This window comes from Podarcis raffonei, chromosome 17 (assembly GCF_027172205.1).
Source record: "Podarcis raffonei isolate rPodRaf1 chromosome 17, rPodRaf1.pri, whole genome shotgun sequence".
Taxonomy (NCBI): Eukaryota; Metazoa; Chordata; class Lepidosauria; order Squamata; family Lacertidae; genus Podarcis; species Podarcis raffonei.
The window spans coordinates 35,121,363-35,140,688 of NC_070618.1; the positions used below are offsets into that span (position 1 = coordinate 35,121,363).

Sequence of the window (19,326 nt, forward strand, 5' to 3'; positions counted from 1 at the left end):
TCAACGGTAAAGAGTGAGGTTTAGTGGGGAAAGCAGTGAAGGGGAAAAGAGTGCTTGGCTCCAGACTAGGAAAGCCCAGACCTGTGCCTAGAAATGTGGAGCAAGGAAGGGTAAGTTTGGAGTGTGGAAGATGTTCAGATCATGTTACTTGCATAGGAGCCAACTCCTAGGGGTTGAGGGGCCTTTGCACCCCCAATAAAATATTTGGGGGTGCTGGACCCCCGCAAAGTTGATGGGCATTACCATCCCAATGGTGTGTTTCTTGTGATCAATAATGTGGGGTGGGGTTTACCTGCCCCCCTCAATATTTTATTCAAGTTGGTAAAAAAAGGTAAATGTTAAGGACCCCTGGATGGTTATGTCCAGTCAAAGGTGACTATGGGGTGCGGTGCTCATCTCGTTTTCAGGCCGAAGGAGTCACCGTTTGTCCACAGACAGCTTTCCGGGTCATGTGGCCAGCAGGACTAAACTGCTTCTGGCGCAATGGAGCACCGTGACGGAAACCAGAGTGCACAGAAACGCTGTTTACCTTCCCGCCAGAGTGGTACCTATTTCTCTACTTGCACTGGTGTGCTTTTGAACTGCTAGGTTGGCAGGAGCTGAGACAGAGCAACAGGAGCTCACCCCGTCACACAGATTTGAACAGCCAATCTTCTGATTGGCAAGCCCAAGAGGCTCAGTGGTTTAGACCACAGAACCACCTTCACCCCCCCGCTTATATGTATGTTGTATCAGTGGCAATGGCTGCCACTGCACTTGCAAATCTGATGGACATGACTGTCCACCTCACCCTTTTGAAGCCCAGGATCGGCAAGAAAGTTACAGATGAGAGAACAGAGAGCACGATAATTGTTAGCAAAGCTGGTTTTTCATTAGGAAAGGTGCTAAACTGGATCTTGCAGTAAAGGACAAGCCACCGCAGACATGATGACCCAATGCTAGAAGTGGCAACCCTAGTCACCAGCCTATCATAGAAATATCTTGTCAGTCAAATTGTACAACTTCAATCAATCAATCAATCAATCAATCAATAGGAAGCTGTCATTTGCTCCCTATTGACTCTTCTCCTTGTACCCAGGCCCCACCCTCCAAGAGTATGCTATATTAGGCTAGGATATCTTGCAAGGATAACATGCAAGTCTTCCTGGCCACAGAGAGAGAGAGAAATATCCCTGGCTTCACTGATATCTGGCTCTCCTTTGAAAGGAGCCCTCATGAACTTCAGCTCAAAACCATTTAGTGTGGCATTTGTCTCAAAGTGACCCCCCCATGTGGTTCCAATGTCCTACACAAAGGAATAGGGCTTTTTGAAGAAAGCAGTGCCTTGTGCAAAAATAAAACTGCTGTCTCTGTCCTGGGACGGGACTGGATTGGACTAAGCATGCACAGCCTTCTCTGTAAATCTCAATTTTCCTCCTATTTTAGAGAGTCTTTCAGGACTGAGAGTACATTCCACAAGTCTACCACATGACAGTACAAATGCAATATCTGGTATCCTGTGTGTAAGGTGGCATTTTTGAGAATCCTATTTCCGCTTTCATCTCCTGGAAAGAAAACATATCTCATTCCTGGAAATTCAAACAAGGCTGGGTTTACTGGAACCCTTGGCTGGTCAGGGAAGGGTGTTTCAGAAGCCTGAACAGGCTCCTGCTTCTCTGACACCACTGCATGTCTCTTCCCTACCCCAACTCCATTGGCCACCCATCCCTAATATCTAGGCACTTTCCTATTCCAGAGGCAGCAATTTTAAGCATTTTTCTCTTGGTGTTATGGACTGGTTGGACACAGAGCAAGGGTGGGAGAAACCAGCTGGGGAACGCCCGGGGAAAGTCGACACAGAGCCTGGGAAATGGGGTTGGGACAACGCTGAGTGGTTGGAGGGAGAAGACAGGGGAAAGGAGTGTCAGAAGCTGAAGAAGTAACAAGGCTTAGTGAGTGTGGGGAGTCTGTGGCAGAGAACAGTCCAGACTCGGAGGCTTAAGCTGAAGCAGGAGAGGAGAGGTTGTAAGAGGCAGAGATGAGTCAGGCTGGTGTTTCCCTTCTGCTGTGACAAGCTCCCCTCCCCTCTGGTCTCCCAAAACCAGGAGAGGCATGAAGAAAGTGGAGGAGAAGTTACTTGAAATAGACCCAGTCTCAGATTGTTCGGGGGGGAGAACCCTGAAGAGGAGGGGACAGGCAGCTATGGGGAAGTGGGGACCTTCAGTCTCTGCAACTGCCTCAAGGGGGCAAGACCTGCTGGAGCAGAGTTGCTGCACTCATTAGGCCTGACACTCCTGTGCAAATCCTTTTTTTGGGGGGGGGGCTAATAAAGAGTTAAATCCAGCTTGCTCTGTGTGGTTTCCTGCTGTCATTTTGACTCTTTGCTGCAGGGCTAAAGGCAGAACTGGACTGCTAAGAGAGTGTGCAATCCAGGAATGAGAGGAGTCGCCTTGCTAAAGGAGGCTGGAGTACACCTTACATTGGAGCAGCTCCCAAGCGCATCTCACTATAGCCCTCCTGAAACAGCAAAACAGCTATAACACACAAACCCAGTGCTTTATTCCCCACAACACACACCTAATTAGATCATGTCACTCAGACCACAATGAGCCAAAAGAAGAGGCAACAGCACCCTCTCTCACAGCCTCCATGTTTACCTACCAAACATCTTTGTTGGCCCCCCCAGACCACTGTATAACATTTAAAAAATCTAATTCCGCAAAAGCTAAAGTACCCTCTCACACTACCTAATAAAAGACATACAAACCCAGCAAAACTGTGCAATAGTTTTCCTATATATCATTCCAAGGCCAAAACCAACCTTTCAGAATGTGGGTTTCTTTAATCAGGCCTCAAGGATGCTGCTGTCGATCTTTTTGTGTGTTCTGGCCTCAGGTAGCCTCCTAAATTGCTTCCTGTGGATGTTGGAACACAGTCCCTAACCCCACACCCCACCCTGTCACCAGCAGCTCTGGGGGGGTTAAAGCAAGTTCTTACCCCACTGTTTTCATTTTCCGACCAAAGTCGTACATGCTCCTGTTGGCCTTCAGTTTCATGAGGTAGCTGGGCGAATGGGCAGCAAACAAGACCGGAGAGCTGGGTGCCCTGCTAAGGGTCACCTGTTTGGCTAAGGCCTGTGAGTCACTGGACTCACTGGGGAGGAAGGCCTCGTCATTGTCTGTGGTACTGGAGGTGTCTTCAGGAATGCTGGGCAGGTTGGAGGGTCTTTCGGAAGCCATGGCACAGCTCAGTCTTTGGCCAAGGCTTCTGCTGGTCTCGGGGACAGCTCTTCAGGCAGGCCAAAGGCAAGGGCTCCACAGGTGTGTCATAATGCATCCAGTCTGGAGGGAGATGCAACGGATGCACTGCTGGATCTTTAGGTACCCAGCTGAAGCATCAGCACTGGCAAAACAGTGTGTCCCCACCTCCCTTGCTCCGCTTGGCTGTCCTGGAGGCAAGGGGAGAAGTCAGGCTGCTCCCCAGTTCTTCCGAGAGCTGGAGTGAGTTGGAGGTGCAGTAGGAAGAAGCGGCATTTCTAGCCACTGCGATGCATCCAGAGGGCTCTTTGTTTTGTTTTAATGGGGGGGGGGAGTTGGAAGAAGAGGAGGAAGGAGAGTAAGCCGCTGTAAGACTTTCAAAGGAAAAGGGCTCTGGAGGTCACAGGTGCCAAGCACAGCGCGGAATTCCTTCTGCCCATAAAGTTCTCTTCTTTATCGTGCTCTCGATCCAGGCCGCCAGGAGCCAGCAATATCCTCCTCCCTGCTCAAGTCTCTACAAGCCAGATTTGTTCTGCCCGCATCCCTGGCTATCAGCAAAGCAGACCCACCATGTTCCTTCTCTTCCCAAGCGAGCAGAAGGTCCCTGAAAGCAGAAAGACCATCCACACTTGCACACACAAAAAGGCTGAACTGGCTTACAAGTGTCCCAGTGGCGGCAGCTGCCTTAGAAGAGTCATGGGCAGAGAGAGCCAGCTGTGTGGGTTTCGTGCCAGACTTCCCTTCTCTGCTGTGTTGTTTAATGCTAATCACAAATACTTATCTCAATCTCTCGGCTCTCCCAGCGCAATCAGGCAGTTGCAGGCAGCAACAGGCAGGGAGAAACACTTCAGAGCCCTGCAAGCTTGAATCCCCTCACTGGGGGTACCAAATAAACATGCAGCTTTGACCCAGAGCTGGCAGGAGTTTTATTTCTCCTTTTCAAATTGAAACAGCACATGGTTTTGTGGTCAAAGGCACCATGTGGGGGAAGGAGAAAAGTTTAGAACTCAGTTCCGCTGCAGATACCATGTGAATAGAGGCGCGCAAGTCCTTTTCTGATATTGCAGTTATTTATTTCACGCATGTGACTCCTGGGATGAAAACTGTAACAGAGGAAGGAATTTTTATTTGCTGATGGACCCAACAGAGCTTTGTTGGCTTTCGGGATTCTTAACTTTTCTGCATCTCACTCACAAGCAAGTGCAAATCCTTCTGGCACCACCGTTTTCATCCCAGGAGTGACTGGAAGGAAGGTCCTTTTCCTTCACATAGACTGAGGCCAGCAGCCTTTTCACAGCTTGCAAGGTCTTTGGGGGCACAGATTGTATCTCTGAGGCACCGCATTACTTGCCTCCATCCGCCAGGCTATCTCTCTGCTGGATCTTCACATTTTCAGCTTGATCACCCTAAGCTGAGAAAGCCACGTAAACTACTTCAGCCTTAGCCAGCTTATGACAAAGATAAAAAACGTCCTCAGCTTGGGGGCAAGTCGTTAGGGTTGCCAGATAGCAAGTCAAAAGATTAAAACACACACACACACTTTAGCATTTATATAGCCCTTTTAGAATGCTCAAAGCACTACATAGGCATCATTTCATAGCAAGCCTTGTAACAGACCTGTAAGGCAGGAGAGTTTGACGAGATGCATTCTATCCAGATGCAGAGGCAGGTTGTGCTGCTCAGTACCAGTATTTGAGGAACAATAATGGGACAGGACTATTTTGCCTTCATATCCTATCATGGGCTTCCCAAAGGAAGGTTCCTTACTTATACCAAGCCCATCTCATTCAGTATTGTCAAGCTGACTAGCAGTTCTTAGCTTCCTGTTGTAGAGCTCAAAGTCTTGAAGCTAAGGGAGAGAGAGAGTGAGTGACTTCATGGTGCATTTGAACATGCATTTGAAATCAAGTGGGAAGAAATGCTATGGGGCGGGGGTGGAGGCGCAAAATGGAGTGGGGAAACAGTCAGTGGGAAGGGAGACCCCTTACTCCATTAGAAGAGCTGAGTCTTGAGTAGACAGACAAGGACAGGGCTTTTAGTTACCCCCAGCTCTAGTACCGGTAATTTGGTAAGGTTTTTTTCAATGCAGAAAAAAACCCCACCTTCACCAAAAGTGCACTAGGTGGCTTTTTAAAAGGTAAAGGACCTCTGACAGTTAAGTCCAGTCGCAGGCGACTCTGGGGTTGCGGCGCTCATCTCACTTTATAGGCCAAGGGAGCCAACGTTTGTCTGCAGACAGTTTTTCCAGGTCATGTGGCCAGAATGACTAAGCTGCTTCTAGCACAACGGAACACCAAAACCAGAGCAGTGCACAGAAACGCCGTTTACCTTCCCACTGGAGTGGTACCTATTTCTCTACTTGCACTTTTTTTGGCGTGCTTTTGAACTGTTAGGTTGGCAGGAGCAGGGACCGAGCAATGGGAGCTCACCCTGTTGCGGGGTTTTGAACAGCCAACCTTCTGATCAGCAAGCCCAAGAGGCTCAGTGGTTTAGATCACAGCACCACCCACGTCCTAGGTAAGCCCATTTTTCTTAGCCTCAGTACCCACCTTCCCAGCTAACGAGAACGAGATAATAATACTGTCCTAACATACAGGTCTTTTGTAAGGATAATGCTTACGCAAAGCATTTTGAGCACTCAACACTACATAAATGCTAAATGTTTCTGAAGTGTTTTCAGCACTAAGCACTATATAAACGCTAAACAACAACAACACAATTCTCCAGAAGTTAGGGGTTCAATTGGAATATGATTATAGATGCAATTCTGAGAAATGCAGCACACACTTTCAAATTAGTGCTTCACGTGTGTGCTTAGGTCCCAGTGATGGAAATGAGACTTTGAGCGTTGATCACCAATTCCATATTCTACTCATCTGAGCTCCTCCCTCCCCATGGCACAAGTTTTAAATAATCTCAGCGACACTTTCTTACCTGATTGCTAAAATCCACCATCACTTGCAGTATGGAACATGTAATATTTATGCTAGGACATTGGACCGGCCCTCGCATTTCCTGCTCCAGCTGCACGCCTGCCTTGTGACATCACACTTTGCTATTGTGAGTCCATGGTGCTGTCACCCACATCTACAGAAGCAGCCAAGTTGGGAGGCAAGCAGCTGTTCAAACCACCTTGGTATCAGAAGCAGCTTGGGAATCGGGAGGCAGGAAGAGGGCTCAGTTGGATGTCCGGTAGATATATGCTAGGATAAAGCTCTCTCCTGCTCTTTAGGTTTGTATTTATATACAATTATGAGCAAATGCACACTGAAACTGGAAACTGGGTGACTGTCAGGTAAAATTACTGAAGGGGCAGCCAAGAGCAAACAACAACAGGAAAAACTCTACTGAGTTGTCTTGGCATTTCGAATTTACATGAAGGCTTTTAGTTGCATAGAAATATTCACCGGTGTTCTTGTAAAAAGGGTTTTGTGCAGCAACAAACCCTTTTTTCACCTCATACATCAAACAGTCTGTTAGCATTTTAGCAATTTGATAACTCTTGATTTGTGGGGGGCGGGGACTAACCTAGCAACACGGGACGCAGGTGGCACTGTGGTCTAAACCACAGAGCCTAGGGCTTGCTGATCAGAAGGTCGGCGGTTCGAATCCCTGCGAACCTAGCAGTTCGAAAGCACCTCAAAGTGCAAGTAGATAAATAGGTACCGCTCCGGCGGGAAGGTAAACGGCATTTCCGTGCGCTGCTCTGGTTTCACCAGAAGCGGCTTAGTCATGCTGGCCACATGACCCAGAAGCTGTCTGCGGACAAACACTGGCTCTCTCGGCCTGTAAGGCGAGATGAGCGCCGCAACCCCAGAGTCGTTCGCGACTGGACTTAACTGTTTGGGGTCCCTTTACCTTTACCTTTAACCTAACAACAACTGTGTACTTCTGGGCTGCAAAGCTTGCTTGATGCCCATGCCCTGGTCACATGCCTGAAGTACAACACTACAAATATAATAAGGAAGTGACTGGGCCTATCTGCTCTCATTTTGCTTCTATAAAAAGTTTTTTAGAAATAATTTCTACTTTTTGTTCCTCCTGATGTCCCAAAGCAAAATATTTATTTCTATACCAAGCCATTCAGAAAAAAAATGAATGAAAAAGTCGCCTTGGTCTAGATCGGTAAACAACAAATGCAAAGTGAGTGAGGAATTTAATAGCAAACAAGGCCCATACAAACCATAATATGGGAGAGGGCAAGAAGCTCATAACTAGAATTTCTGTATTCACCTGCAGCCTGAGCTTGCTAATTGTTTTTACAGGGAAGGCTCCTGCGCCTTTAACTGCTGCTTGACAAGCAGAAATTCAGCAGGCGAGGCTTTAATCATCACTGCATCTGTATGTCCAAAATGTTTCATTTGCAAATTTTTTGGCTACATTTTAACAACTCTATCCGGGGGGTGGGTGGGTTAGTAGGCTAATGTTTGGGAGACAGGACTCTTACTTTCGACGTGGCTATTGAGCAGAAAGTAAAAGCGCAGTGGAGCACACCCCGTTCAATTAAAGAAACAGAAAGAGAGATTTTCATACGCAATCAAAAAATATTTCAGCACAGCTGACAAAGTGCCATAGAATGTGACTTTGCGTTGAGACTGTGCTGCCACCTGCTGGAGCAAATAAATCACTACACCAACAGTCGCCTGCTGAAATTAAGAAAAGGCAGAGCCAAAAGTGATGTCTGAGCAACAGGCTCTGAAATTACACCCATTTCGTAAACAGCGGAAGAAATGTGTCAGCTTTGCCTTGACTGGTGCATTTTGACTGGTGAACCTGAATGCGTCCGGTTGAGCAGACGGGGATTGCTTCTCTCCTGATCCGACCAGCTCAGAGTAGTGGGCTCACAGGACGTGTGAGAGGATCCATGTGCGAGACAACCTACACATATAACTGTACATGGAGCTCTCTGAGGAATGCCTGGAGCGCAGTCCGAGGAGCTACCCAGAGGGATTTTTGCTCACGAGATTCTGAAAAGCTGTGCATTGGGGTGGGGGGAGATTGGAGACTGAAGAAAGGGAGGAGTGGGAAGGGCACACAGGCTTGCTCTCCTAACCACTGAGATCCAAACAGGTCAGATCCCCAGTGAGGGAAAATCTTAACATGGAGGGTTTCCAGATGTTACAAGAAGCTAAGGTGGGGACAGAGTTTCTCACACCTGCCCTGGTCAACCAGCTGGGTGCCATATTGGGGGAGGGAAATTCAAAATCGGGGGGGAAAGTAATGAAATTTTAAAACCGAGAGCCAGTGTGGTGTAGTGGTTAAGAGCGGTAGTCACGTAATCTGGGGAACCGGGTTCGCGTCTCCGCTCCTCCACATGCAGCTGCTGGGTGACCTTGGGCCAGTCACACTTCTTTGAAGTCTCTCAGCCCCACTCACCTCACAGAGTGTTTGTTGTGGGGGAGGAAGGGAAAGGAGAATGTTAGCCGCTTTGAGACTCCTTAAAGGGAGTGAAAGGTGGGATATCAAATCCAAACTCTTCTTCTTCTTCTTCTAAACTGACTGTTTAACCAAGAGCCTCACCCAAACATATAGAGCAGTCTGAAACAGGGTATCCAAGTGCAAATGTAATCCCACGTGCCCTACCGGCAGCCCTTGTCACTGGTGCCCACTCCAGGGGCAAATTTTTGTTGTGGGTGCCCGGCCCCCAGCTCCACCACCTGCCGCTGCCACACACCATTGCCACCTGGCAGTTGCCCCCTGCCTCTGAGCACCACTGCCGCACGACCTTTGCCCCCCTACCACCGCCTTACCCCTTGTGCTCAGGCAGAGGCTCAGACCCTGATCCAGACGCTGCGGCAGAGCTGGAGCATGGCACGACGCGGCACCCACGCATTGGGCACCCACAGTGTGGAGCCCAAGTGGGCACGACTGGCCGTTGTTGTAGGGGGAATTATGGCACCTGGGGTGGAATGGTTGTGAGGTAGGGGAGGAATTAACCAGCTTCCCTGAACCAGTGTGCAGTTGCCTCTGGCCCACATGCTTCCTTAGAAGAGGCAGGCAAAAAACCTGAAACTGGTTCACAGTTTCTCTCTAGCTACAGTTTGAGGATGCAGGCTTCTAGCTCCGTCACACCCCTGGCAATGGGGTTGGCTGTTGGATATGTGCAGCTGTGTGGGTGAAGGCAGCCACTCCTCCCCCCCCCACAACTCCAGACTTCTCACTTTCCTCCTCTCCATACTGCCCTCAGTCTCTCTGTTTTCTGTACAGTCTTCAATTCCTCCAGAATCTCCTGAACCAAGAAGGGTGGTATTTCAGGCAGCCCACAGGGCACCACATCCCACAGGACTGCATGCACATAGAAGCCTCTCTCATGCTTCCCAAACGCATAGCCTGCCAAGGGGTGGGAGGCAGGCTGACAGATGTGACTCCTCTCCTCATTGTGCATGGTGTGCTTGTGTGAACACCCTTTTCTATGAGCCTGATCCAAGTCCTATCTCCTTAGGCAAGCCACTGTTTCCCAACCTCAGTCTGGAGACAGTACCACACTCTGCCTTGGTCAGACCACACTTGGAATCACCGAGTCCAGTTCTGGGCCCCACAATTTAAGAAGTGTATTTGCAAGCTGTGTGCAGAAGAGGGCCAGCAAGATGATCAAGGGTCTGTCTTATGAGAAACAGTTAAGGGAGCTGGGTATGTTTAGCCTGGAGAAGAGAATATTGAGAGGAGATATGACAGTCCTCTTCAAATATCTAAAGGGCACCCGCAGGTTAGGGCGCCAGGGACTCATTTTATCGTCTAGCGTGAAATGTGGGGATTGGACCGCCAAATGTTGTAGGGTCCAATTTGCAGGTGTTTGGCACCCTTTTTGAGTGAATCAGACGTTGCGTATTTGGCGAAACAATGACCCCGCGGGTTAGTGCGCCTACAGTTTCAAACAAAAAGCGTTAATTCCAGAAGTAAGCTCATCACTCCTGTCTGCACTGTCAACTCACAAACCTGAACTTTCATTTACTCCAGATGGTGAGGAACAGGGGTCCCTCAGGCATTGATCCTTGGTAGGTATAGCAAGTATTGTTTCATTTATTTTTAATATATATTTCCTAATTTCAGCAGAACTCATCTCAGGGTGGGACACAACATCATTACAAATCCCAAAAACTCATCGATCACATTCAAACCACCACAAACCAGACTTCTGTTAACTGGAAGAACAACCATAATTTAAACTGCATATACTTAAAAATAACTGATGTTTAACAGGCACAAAGCAGACCACTATTAGTCTAATTAATGCCTGGGCAAAATGAGAGGTTTTTTACTTGGTGCCAAAATGAAAGTCACGGTGAAGCGTACCAAGAGTGTCCCTTTTCTCATTTCTAAATACAGAAAAGTATGCATTGGAACAGCCTTTGACATCCTGGTACCAGCTGTGCTGGATGGAGCGAGTGGCAGCCCAAAACATATGGAGGGCACCAGGTTGGCAGAGGTTGCATTAGGAGGTGACTGTATTTATTCCCATGAAGAACTTGGGACCTGCATCAAGCTTTTGCTAAAGGCACAAATCAGACCAGGCTGTCTTTATGTGGTCAGTTGGCCTGCCACCGTCCACCACTTCGCTCCAGTATCTCCTGGAGCATCTCTCCTTTTTAACACTGAAAACTGGCATGTAATTCTTAATGAGCACTTAAGAGAGCAGGACTCCTCAAGTGATAATGGCTGTTTGAAGGCAAATAAAGATACAACTGCCCACATCACTATTATAACATGCTCCCAGGGGGGCCAGAAGTAATTCATCTGTCAAGGAAAGGGCTTTTAAAGGAGAGAAGAAATCAATGACCTAAGAGCCTTGTATGTAGTCAAATCATCTGTGACTAATCTTGTTCATTACGATTGTCTCTATGAGTTACTGTCATAGCAGGAAACTGCAGGGGGGGGGGCAGGGCGGGAGGAATGTGTAAAGGCTGGCTAATATCCAGCAATTTAATGTTCCTGGGAACTTGAAGCAAGTCTCAAAATCCAGCAATTTAATGTTCCTGGGAACTTGAAGCAAGTCTCAAAATAAGCAACCAGTAAGACCTGCAGACAGAAAATTTGTTGAATGCACTGCAGTCTTTGGGGCTAGTGGGGTGTCGGTTGTGGTGATGGCAGCACTGTGATGCAAAATGGCAAACAACAATAGAGCTAGAGACAATCTTGTATATTTAAAGTGATATCTGTTATTAAATAACTCTTAACAAAACCACTTTTAATTTTAGTAATAAATAAGTGCCAATGCACATCTGCCAAATCTGTGGGAGGAAAATATGAATCCCTGTGACCCACATGTGTGGGGTAAATAACAACCGCCCCAAAATGGCTGGGTGCCTCAATTCAAAGAACACTCTTCAGTAGGGGAGAGTCTCCAGTAACAGAGTTTTAACTCACAAAGCTCAAGCAGCAGCATAGTGTGGGAATGTTGGTTATTAAACCCTTTTCATATCCCACTTGGTTGTGTACAGCACCCTTCTTTCTACCCCTCTTGCAATGAACAGACCACACACTGTTAAGTAAGTTTAAAACACTTTACTTACAAAAGTCCCAAAGGTCAGGTTCATGCATTTATCCAAGCAGCAGCAAGGAGAACCCAGGAAGAATACTCTTGGGTAGAAAATACAAAAAGATTGCTTCAAACACATGCTCTAAGCTTGGAGATCACTTAGGCACATCTTCCTTGGTCAGTTACATTGCACGAAGAAAGAGGGAACAGGAAGAGAAGGCTTTGCTTCCTCCCTCATCAGAAAAAAGGGGGCATGACCTGAGTCTAGGAATTTAACTCTATGGTCTTAACCCATTCATAAACTAACTAGTACTCATGCATAGTTATGTTTGACTGCAATTTCCCACAAAATCACCCTGATGCTTTTGGAAGCACTGACCAAAACATTTATTTCTTAGTGAACAACTGAGTAGCTATACCACCTGAAGATGTCCCTTATATCCCTATAAATGAAAGGGTTGGCCCATCACTGTCGAACTTCCTGGATGCTTATACCAGCTGCCTAGGACACCAATGCCTCATTAAGCGTGGCTTGGAAGGTCAGGTCCCTCTTTGTGAAAAGGCGCTGTTGCAGTTCCTTGTCGCATAAGCCACACACAAACCAGCCATGGAGCATAGTCTCTAGATCAAGGAAACGGCAATGGCAAAAGCCACAATGAAAGCCGCCACTGATTTGGTTGGAGCTTGGTCCATTTGCTGGTGGGCTATTTCTGATGCATGTAGTGGAAAGTGTTCTTGTAGTTTCTCCATTATGTCCTTGAATGAACCCCAGGTTGGTGACCTTACTGGCTGCGAGGTAGAACTCAAGCTTGGCAGCATGTAAGTCCCATTTTCCCAGGACCGCTCTGTCAAATTCATCAATGTGGCCCTGTGTGGCCATAATGTTCTGCTCCGAGCACACCTTGGCAGCGGCCAGAATTGAACCAAGGCAGTGGTCTCACCCTCAATAGTGGTTTCAGCTCCGTCTAGCCTACCCATCCTGATGTCCCACCTTCATTGCCAGTAAAGTGTACGTGGGTTTCTATGAGGCAAGACATTGTGATTACAGCAAGAGACTTTATTGAGCTAACAGAACAGAACAGTCAAACGGGGCAAAGCAACTGCTTATATGTATTTCTGAAGGCCTGAGCCACTCCCACTCTCAACATGACTGGCCGTCTAAACCTCCAAGAGCTTAAGAGGCAATGCCAGAGCCCAAACACTGGAAATAATACATGATTGGATATTATGTATTGAATCAGAACACAGGACTCAGAATCCTAGTCCAGACTCAAGTGCAGATGAACACAGACCATTGCATACATAACAGTTGGCTCTGCAAATCTGCTCTCACCTGAATACAAGTTGATGCTGAGGTATACAAGACACACATCTGTTGTCTAGATTCTCAACTACTTACTGTATTTACTCGAATGTAATATGTACCTTTTTCGGCCAAATTACGTCGTGAAAATTAGGGTGCACATTAGATTTGATGGCGCATTTACATTCACCAGCAAATACTTTTTTTGGTTCAAGGTTTTGCAAACTGAGGTGTGCATTAGATTCAGTGTTGCATTAGATTCGCATATATACAGTAAGTTCTGATTTGATGGTTCTACCATCTTTAGTTCTGTTGACAAAGCTAAGTATGGAAGATGAGCAGTGTCTGAAAGCTGTGAAATCACTTGGAAGAAAACAGACAACCACCATGTTGAGAGAAGATATAGCCAGGGCCAGCCCCACCACTAGGCAGAGTGAAGCATCTGCCTCAGGTGGCAGATGCTGGGCAGGGGTGGTGCAGGAAGTGGCTATCTGTCCTCTGGAGGGCAATGTACCGTATTTTTCGCTCTATAAGACGCACCAGACCACAAGACGCACCTAGCTTTTGGAGGAGGAAAACAAGAAAAAAACATATTCTGAATCTCAGAAGCCAGAACAGCAAGAGGGATTGCTACACAGTGAAAGCAGCAATCCCTCTTGCTGTTCTGGCTTCTGTGATAGCTGCGCAGCCTGCATTCACTCCATAAGACGCACACACATTTCCCCTTACTTTTTAGAAGGGAAAAAGTGAGTCTTATAGAGCAAAAAATACGGTATTTCCACCAGCATCAAAATATGATTATATTGCCTATCTATTCAACTTTTTAAAATGAAATGGGGGAGCTATCCTGTCCCTTCACCTCCATCAGCAAAATGTCTTGGGCTGATTCTGGAAACAACCACCAAACACTACCAACAGGATAAAAATGATTATGACCTACTCAAATTCCTAGCTGCTGTGCTCACAAATGACATTCCCTCCCCTCCCTCTTGACTCCTCTCCTAGTATGAAACAATCTCTGCTTGCAATTTTGCAGTGAAGTGTTTGTTTCAACCTCTTTTGTAATCTACTGTCATGATATAAGCTCTCCCCTTGGGTTTGGACTGTGTGCATTTTTCAGATTTCTGTTTTCCTTTGTGGTGCCTGACCATATCATGCACAGTGAGGGTCTTCTTTGAATCCACAACTCCCACCCCCCACCGCAAAGTGCTAGTAAAATAATTCTGCATGCTGCCAAAGTGTTTGGCCCCAAGACAGCACCTGAGATGAGGCAGAGGTAAACAAATGGAGATTACTTCAGCCAGGAACAAAGAAGGCCCCTGTCAAAATCCAGCAGAGGGATTTGATTTTGGGTGTTGCAACAAAGCGAGGGGAAGGTTTCCTGCCAAGCTAACAATGCACTGTACTCTGCAATTAATACTCTTGGCTCCCTCCAATTACCATCTTCACAGACGCTTATGAGAAACAGGTGTCTCCTTTGTTTCCCTTTATTCCGCCTTTCTGGCGACACAATTAGGAGCAGGCCTCCTGACAACGAGGGCAGAGTCCCCTTTGTTGAAACTCCTCAACAGTGGTGAAGGTGGCAGCCAGCACATGGACCCAAGAGTTGAGTCACTGCGCTCACAACAGCCTCAAAGTGCGTCACTGGAACAGAACAAAGCTGCCACCACTTAAGAACCACAGTTCTGGGGACAGAAGGGGAAGGGACTTGTCTAAGGGTGCTCTTTAAATCTGCTTCCAGAGACAGCTCTTGAGGACTCTATTCAACCACCCTTTCTGCATTGTGAACCCAGGCCCTGCTCTCCCATGAACATTGAGGCCAATCAGTGCTTTTCACTCCACTCTAAACCTCAGTTCACCCTTCTTTTACTTCTAACCAGGGGCACTACTTCCTTTCCCCAGTGAGGCTCCTGTGCTGGTTAACAGTTAGAATAACAGCTGCTGCAGCAGCAGCTCAGATATAAGCCATGCCAGAAACTAGGGGTGGTCTGGGACCTGAAAGGAAACCCTTGCTAAAAAGTCTTATGTCAACCAGGAGGCAGTACTTCCTGACCACAGCTATCAACTTTCCCCTTTTCTTGTGAGGAATCCTATTCAGAATAAGGGAATTTCCCTCTAAAAAAGGGAAAAGTTGACAGCTATGTTCCTGACTGCCTCACCCTGGAACCATTGGGGAAAGTGCTTTTAGTGATAATGCATGAAGATCTATCAATTGGGATCTCTTATTTCAGGGGTGAGGAACGCGGGTGGCGCTGTGGTCTAAACCACAGAGCCTCTTGGGCTTGCCGATCAGAAGGTCGGCGGTTCGAATCCCCGCAACGGGGTGAGCTCCCATTGCTCTGTCCCTGCTCCTGCCAACCTAGCAGTTCAAAAGCACGCCAGAGTGCAAGTAGATAAATAGGTACCACTCCGGCGGGAAGGTTAACGCCGTTTCCGTGCGCTGCTCTAGTTTGACAGAAGCGGCTGAGTCATGCTGGCCACATGACCCGGAAGCTGTACGCCTGCTCCCTCGGCCAATAAAGCAAGATGAGCGCCGCAACCCCAGAGTTGTCCGCGACTGGACCTAAAGGTCAGGGGTACCTTTACCTTTACCTATATCAGGGGTGAGCAGTTGCGACTGCTCCCATTTACCTCTCTTGCACTATTGGTTTACAGACATGAGCGCCTCAGTGGATTCCCCTCTCTCCACTCGCCAGCACAGAGCACAGCCAGAAAGGGACCACCACTCAGTGACTGAGGTGGCATGCCTAGCATTGCAAAAGGTCCCAGGTTTAATCTAAGCGTCTCCAGTTTAAGAAGATCTGGAAGCAGGATGATGAGGAAAGTCCTTTTTATGAGACTCTGGAGAGCCCCTGCCAGTTCTGAGACAGTCTAAGCTGGGGCAATGCAGCTTCCTATACAGTGGTACCTCAGGTTAAGTACTTACTTCGTTCTGGAGGTCCGTACTTAACCTGAAACTGTTCTTAACCTGAAGCACCACTTTAGCTAATGGGGCCTCCTGCTGCTGCAGCGCTGCCGGAGCACAATTTCTGTTCTCATCCTGAAGCAAAGTTCTTAACCTGAAGCAATATTTCTGGGTTAACAGAGTCTGTAACCTGAAGCGTATGTAACCCGAGGTACCACTGTATTGCTATGAAATCATTCAGCCATGCTGTGTTTCCAGCCCCAGAAATGTGACGGGGTCCCTGGACTGCCTCCTCCCTTTCAAGTAAATAAATAAAAATACTTAACTAACTGACTAATTGGGTCACAGATAACTCGGTTCTGCCCCCCCCAACCTGACACCCCCCCCCAAAAAAAGATCCTGGCTATGCCCATGACGGGCTCATGTAAGAGATGCCACCATGTGTTGCTGATTTATGCACATATAGGCTTTAAGAATGCCACTGTCACAGACATTCCCACTGCCAGGCTATGGGCACTGAGCACAGGCTGAGTTGTTTTCCAGTAGAAGTTAACTGAGACTTGCCGTGAGGGGGGGGAGTCCTACGTCTGAGCCCAGAGTGAGGTTTCAAAATGTACAAGATGGCTGTTTTTAATTCAGTCAAGAGCCCTGCAGTATTTATAAGCCGCATGTCAATCCTGAAGCACTACTGGTATCATTCACAAATGGATGTACTCTATCTGAAGTAGCTCATTGATCCTCTGCATCCAATATTATCATCATGGATTTGTATCAATTTGTAACTTGGCGAAGTGCAAGAGTCCAGTCCTATGCTTAGTCACTAGGAGCATGGAGACTTTTCAAACGTGTGAAACCTTCACTTTGTGAAAGTTTTGGTAGCTGGGATGTGTCCTAAAGTGATTTTCAAGGCATAAATGGGAGCTCAGTCTAACACTTAGTCAACACTAGGTCATGCTACCTCCTAATATTTCTTTAATAAATGCCAATGGAACAATTCTCTAGCCTTCCAGCTCCAACCCATTAAAAAAATAACAGAACTTCCCCTGCAGTGAGGCTCAGAGAACTTGAAAATCTTGCCTCTCAGCCCATCCTACTCTAACCACTGCACAAGCTTTCCTTCCCATGCGGCTCATCGTCCAAAGTGATTTAGAGACAAAGGAAGAACTTTGCATGACTTGTTTTGTGGTATCGACTTCTCTTCCCTCCACAACCAAAGATGACAAGGTCCCCCTGTATCCCCAAATCTGCAGGACTTAAGACACTAAAATGTTTGTTCTAGTTATTTCAGTAACTTTGACTAACTTCTCTTAAAAGCTTCTAAACCCCGTTAGGATCCAAGAACACAACGTTATCTTTGATCGATACGAGTGTAAGCAGTTGTACCAAATCTATTGATCAGTCAGACATATGAAAGGATATGCTGCCTTTTGGTCACAAGAATCCCCAAGGAGACAACAGAACAAACCATATCTATGGGCTACTTTTAAAATGAGGCTGCATTTTAACCTGTATTTTAAATTGGGTTTTCCCCCCCTATTATGTTTTTTACTGTAATTTTTCTGGTGTTAGCCGCCCTGAGCCAGGCTCTGGCTGGGGAGGATGGGGTATAAATAAAATTTTTTATTATTATTATTATTATTATTATTATTATTATTATTATTATTAATTATTATTATTATTATTATTATTATTATTATTATTATATGCAAAGCACACAAGAAAAGAAAATGCAGAGAAGCGGAGAGCTAGGAACCAGAGCTATTTTAAAGAAACCTTCTGTAACAGCAAGAAGAAAATGAATGGAACCCAAACACATGGTGAAGTGACAGCAACTATTCCTAAGGGCTGAGAGAAGGGGGATTAGTTGGGCCCACCCACCCACTGCCACAACCTTTGGGAAATGCCCCTCCACTCTTTGGGGGAAAGAATTCTACATCAAGTTTGGAAACCATGGTTAATGACTCCCTAGAAGTAACAACATCTGCCAGTAGAGGGTACTCTTGTCTTCTATTCAACATCACAGTGAACACATAAGCTTCTGTTTCTGTCTCTCAGTCCAGGCAGCGGCTTCCTCCTTCCAAGGTTATGATACAGGCCCCAAAGGTGCCCATTCAAATTACGAATCTTGAAGTGTCCTGTTTTCTTCTTGAAGGCCAGATAAAGCCACTGTGTAAAGGTAAAGGTAAAGGGACCCCTGACCATTAGGTCCAGTTGTGGCCGACTCTGGGGTTGCAGTGCTCATCTCGCTTTATTGGCTGAAGGAGCCGGTGTACAGCTTCCGGGTCATGTGGCCAGCATGACTAAGCCACTTCTGGCGAACCAGAGCAGTGTACGGAAACGCCGTTTACCTTCCTGCCGGAGCGGTACCTATTTATCTACTTGCACTTTGACGTGCTTTGGAACTGCTAGGTTGGCAGGAGCAGGGACAGAGCAACGGGAGCTCACCCCATGGCGGGGATTCAAACCGCCGACCTTCTGATCAGCAAGTCGTAGGCTCTGTGGTTTAACCCACAGTGCCACCCTCGTCTACTGTGTAAATAACATCAAACCACTGAAGAGGTGGGGTGCTCTGAGAAGCTCATGTGGGGGGGGGGGGAAGCTGCTGGCACGTTCTACTGCCTGAGAACCTGCAGCTTCCTGCTTGTATTTTATTTTTTCCACTGCAAGGCTTTGAAACATCTGCTCAATTCCAAAAGAATGCACATTGTTTTCCAGCCACTAATCTAAGGGTAATAAGAAGCAGTTGAAAGGATTAACAAAGTGCCGATTAAATTAACTCTTCCCCCCCTCCACTGCTCCAACCCATGACTGGGCAGGGTTCCATGAAATCCATGTGCTTTGTTTCAGCTGAGGCTCCTTGATGAGAAAGCACAAACAAGGCAGCTTTGTCCCCCTGCAGAATCCCCCTGACAAAGCTGTTGCAGAGAAGGCGCAGAGTTCACTGTTGTGCATGGCAGAAGCATAGCTGTAGAAAGTTAATTCCCAATGTCCTTTCCCAACAGCATAGAAGAATGTATTCTTCTGGTTTCTTCTATCATGTGGGTTAGATGGCACGATGGCAGAGGAGCTGGCATTAGCAGACGGCCTCTCATATATTAAAGAAGCAATGGATGCTCTCCAAGAATGCTTTGCCCTGAATGTGCTGATAATGTGCTGAAGATGCTACAAAACCAAGAGGAGGAGAGGGATTCAGAATGGTCCAGAATCTGGGCTTCAGATAATGTGGAGCACAGGAAAGCTGAAAACATTTTACCCATTGCCGGAGGGAGGGAGCGTGGGAAAACCCTAATTTCACATGGACATTGATGCAGCCTGACTGGAAGTTTCCCCTATAGAAGTTACTTCCATTAAGACAGTGGTTCCCACCCTTTTTTTGACCATGCCTCACCTAAGCATCTCTAAAATC

At 47.0% G+C, this 19,326-nt stretch overlaps 1 protein-coding gene and 1 long non-coding RNA gene across 4 annotated transcripts in view; one reads left to right on the forward strand and one right to left on the reverse strand.

Moving 5' to 3' along the window:
- The window catches only part of PDE4A (phosphodiesterase 4A), a 388,477-nt gene that overhangs the window by 107,124 nt on the left and 262,027 nt on the right, over positions 1-19,326 (reverse strand). Inside the window, exons 1-2 of one of the 3 annotated variants that reach the window (XM_053370588.1) lie at positions 6,171-6,264; positions 2,977-3,840 (exon numbers count right to left, since the gene is read on the reverse strand). The exons of the other annotated variants lie outside the window; for them this stretch is intronic. Coding sequence (XP_053226563.1) covers positions 2,977-3,218 — 242 coding nt within the window. The 5' untranslated portion in view covers positions 3,219-3,840; positions 6,171-6,264. Of the gene's footprint in view, positions 1-2,976; positions 3,841-6,170; positions 6,265-19,326 lie in introns of those variants that run through there. 3 annotated transcript variants of the gene reach the window in all.
- Positions 6,341-17,400, forward strand: LOC128404734 (uncharacterized). The gene is made up of 3 exons (XR_008328159.1): positions 6,341-6,468; positions 10,194-10,231; positions 17,235-17,400. It is a non-coding gene; the product is annotated as an uncharacterized LOC128404734 (long non-coding RNA).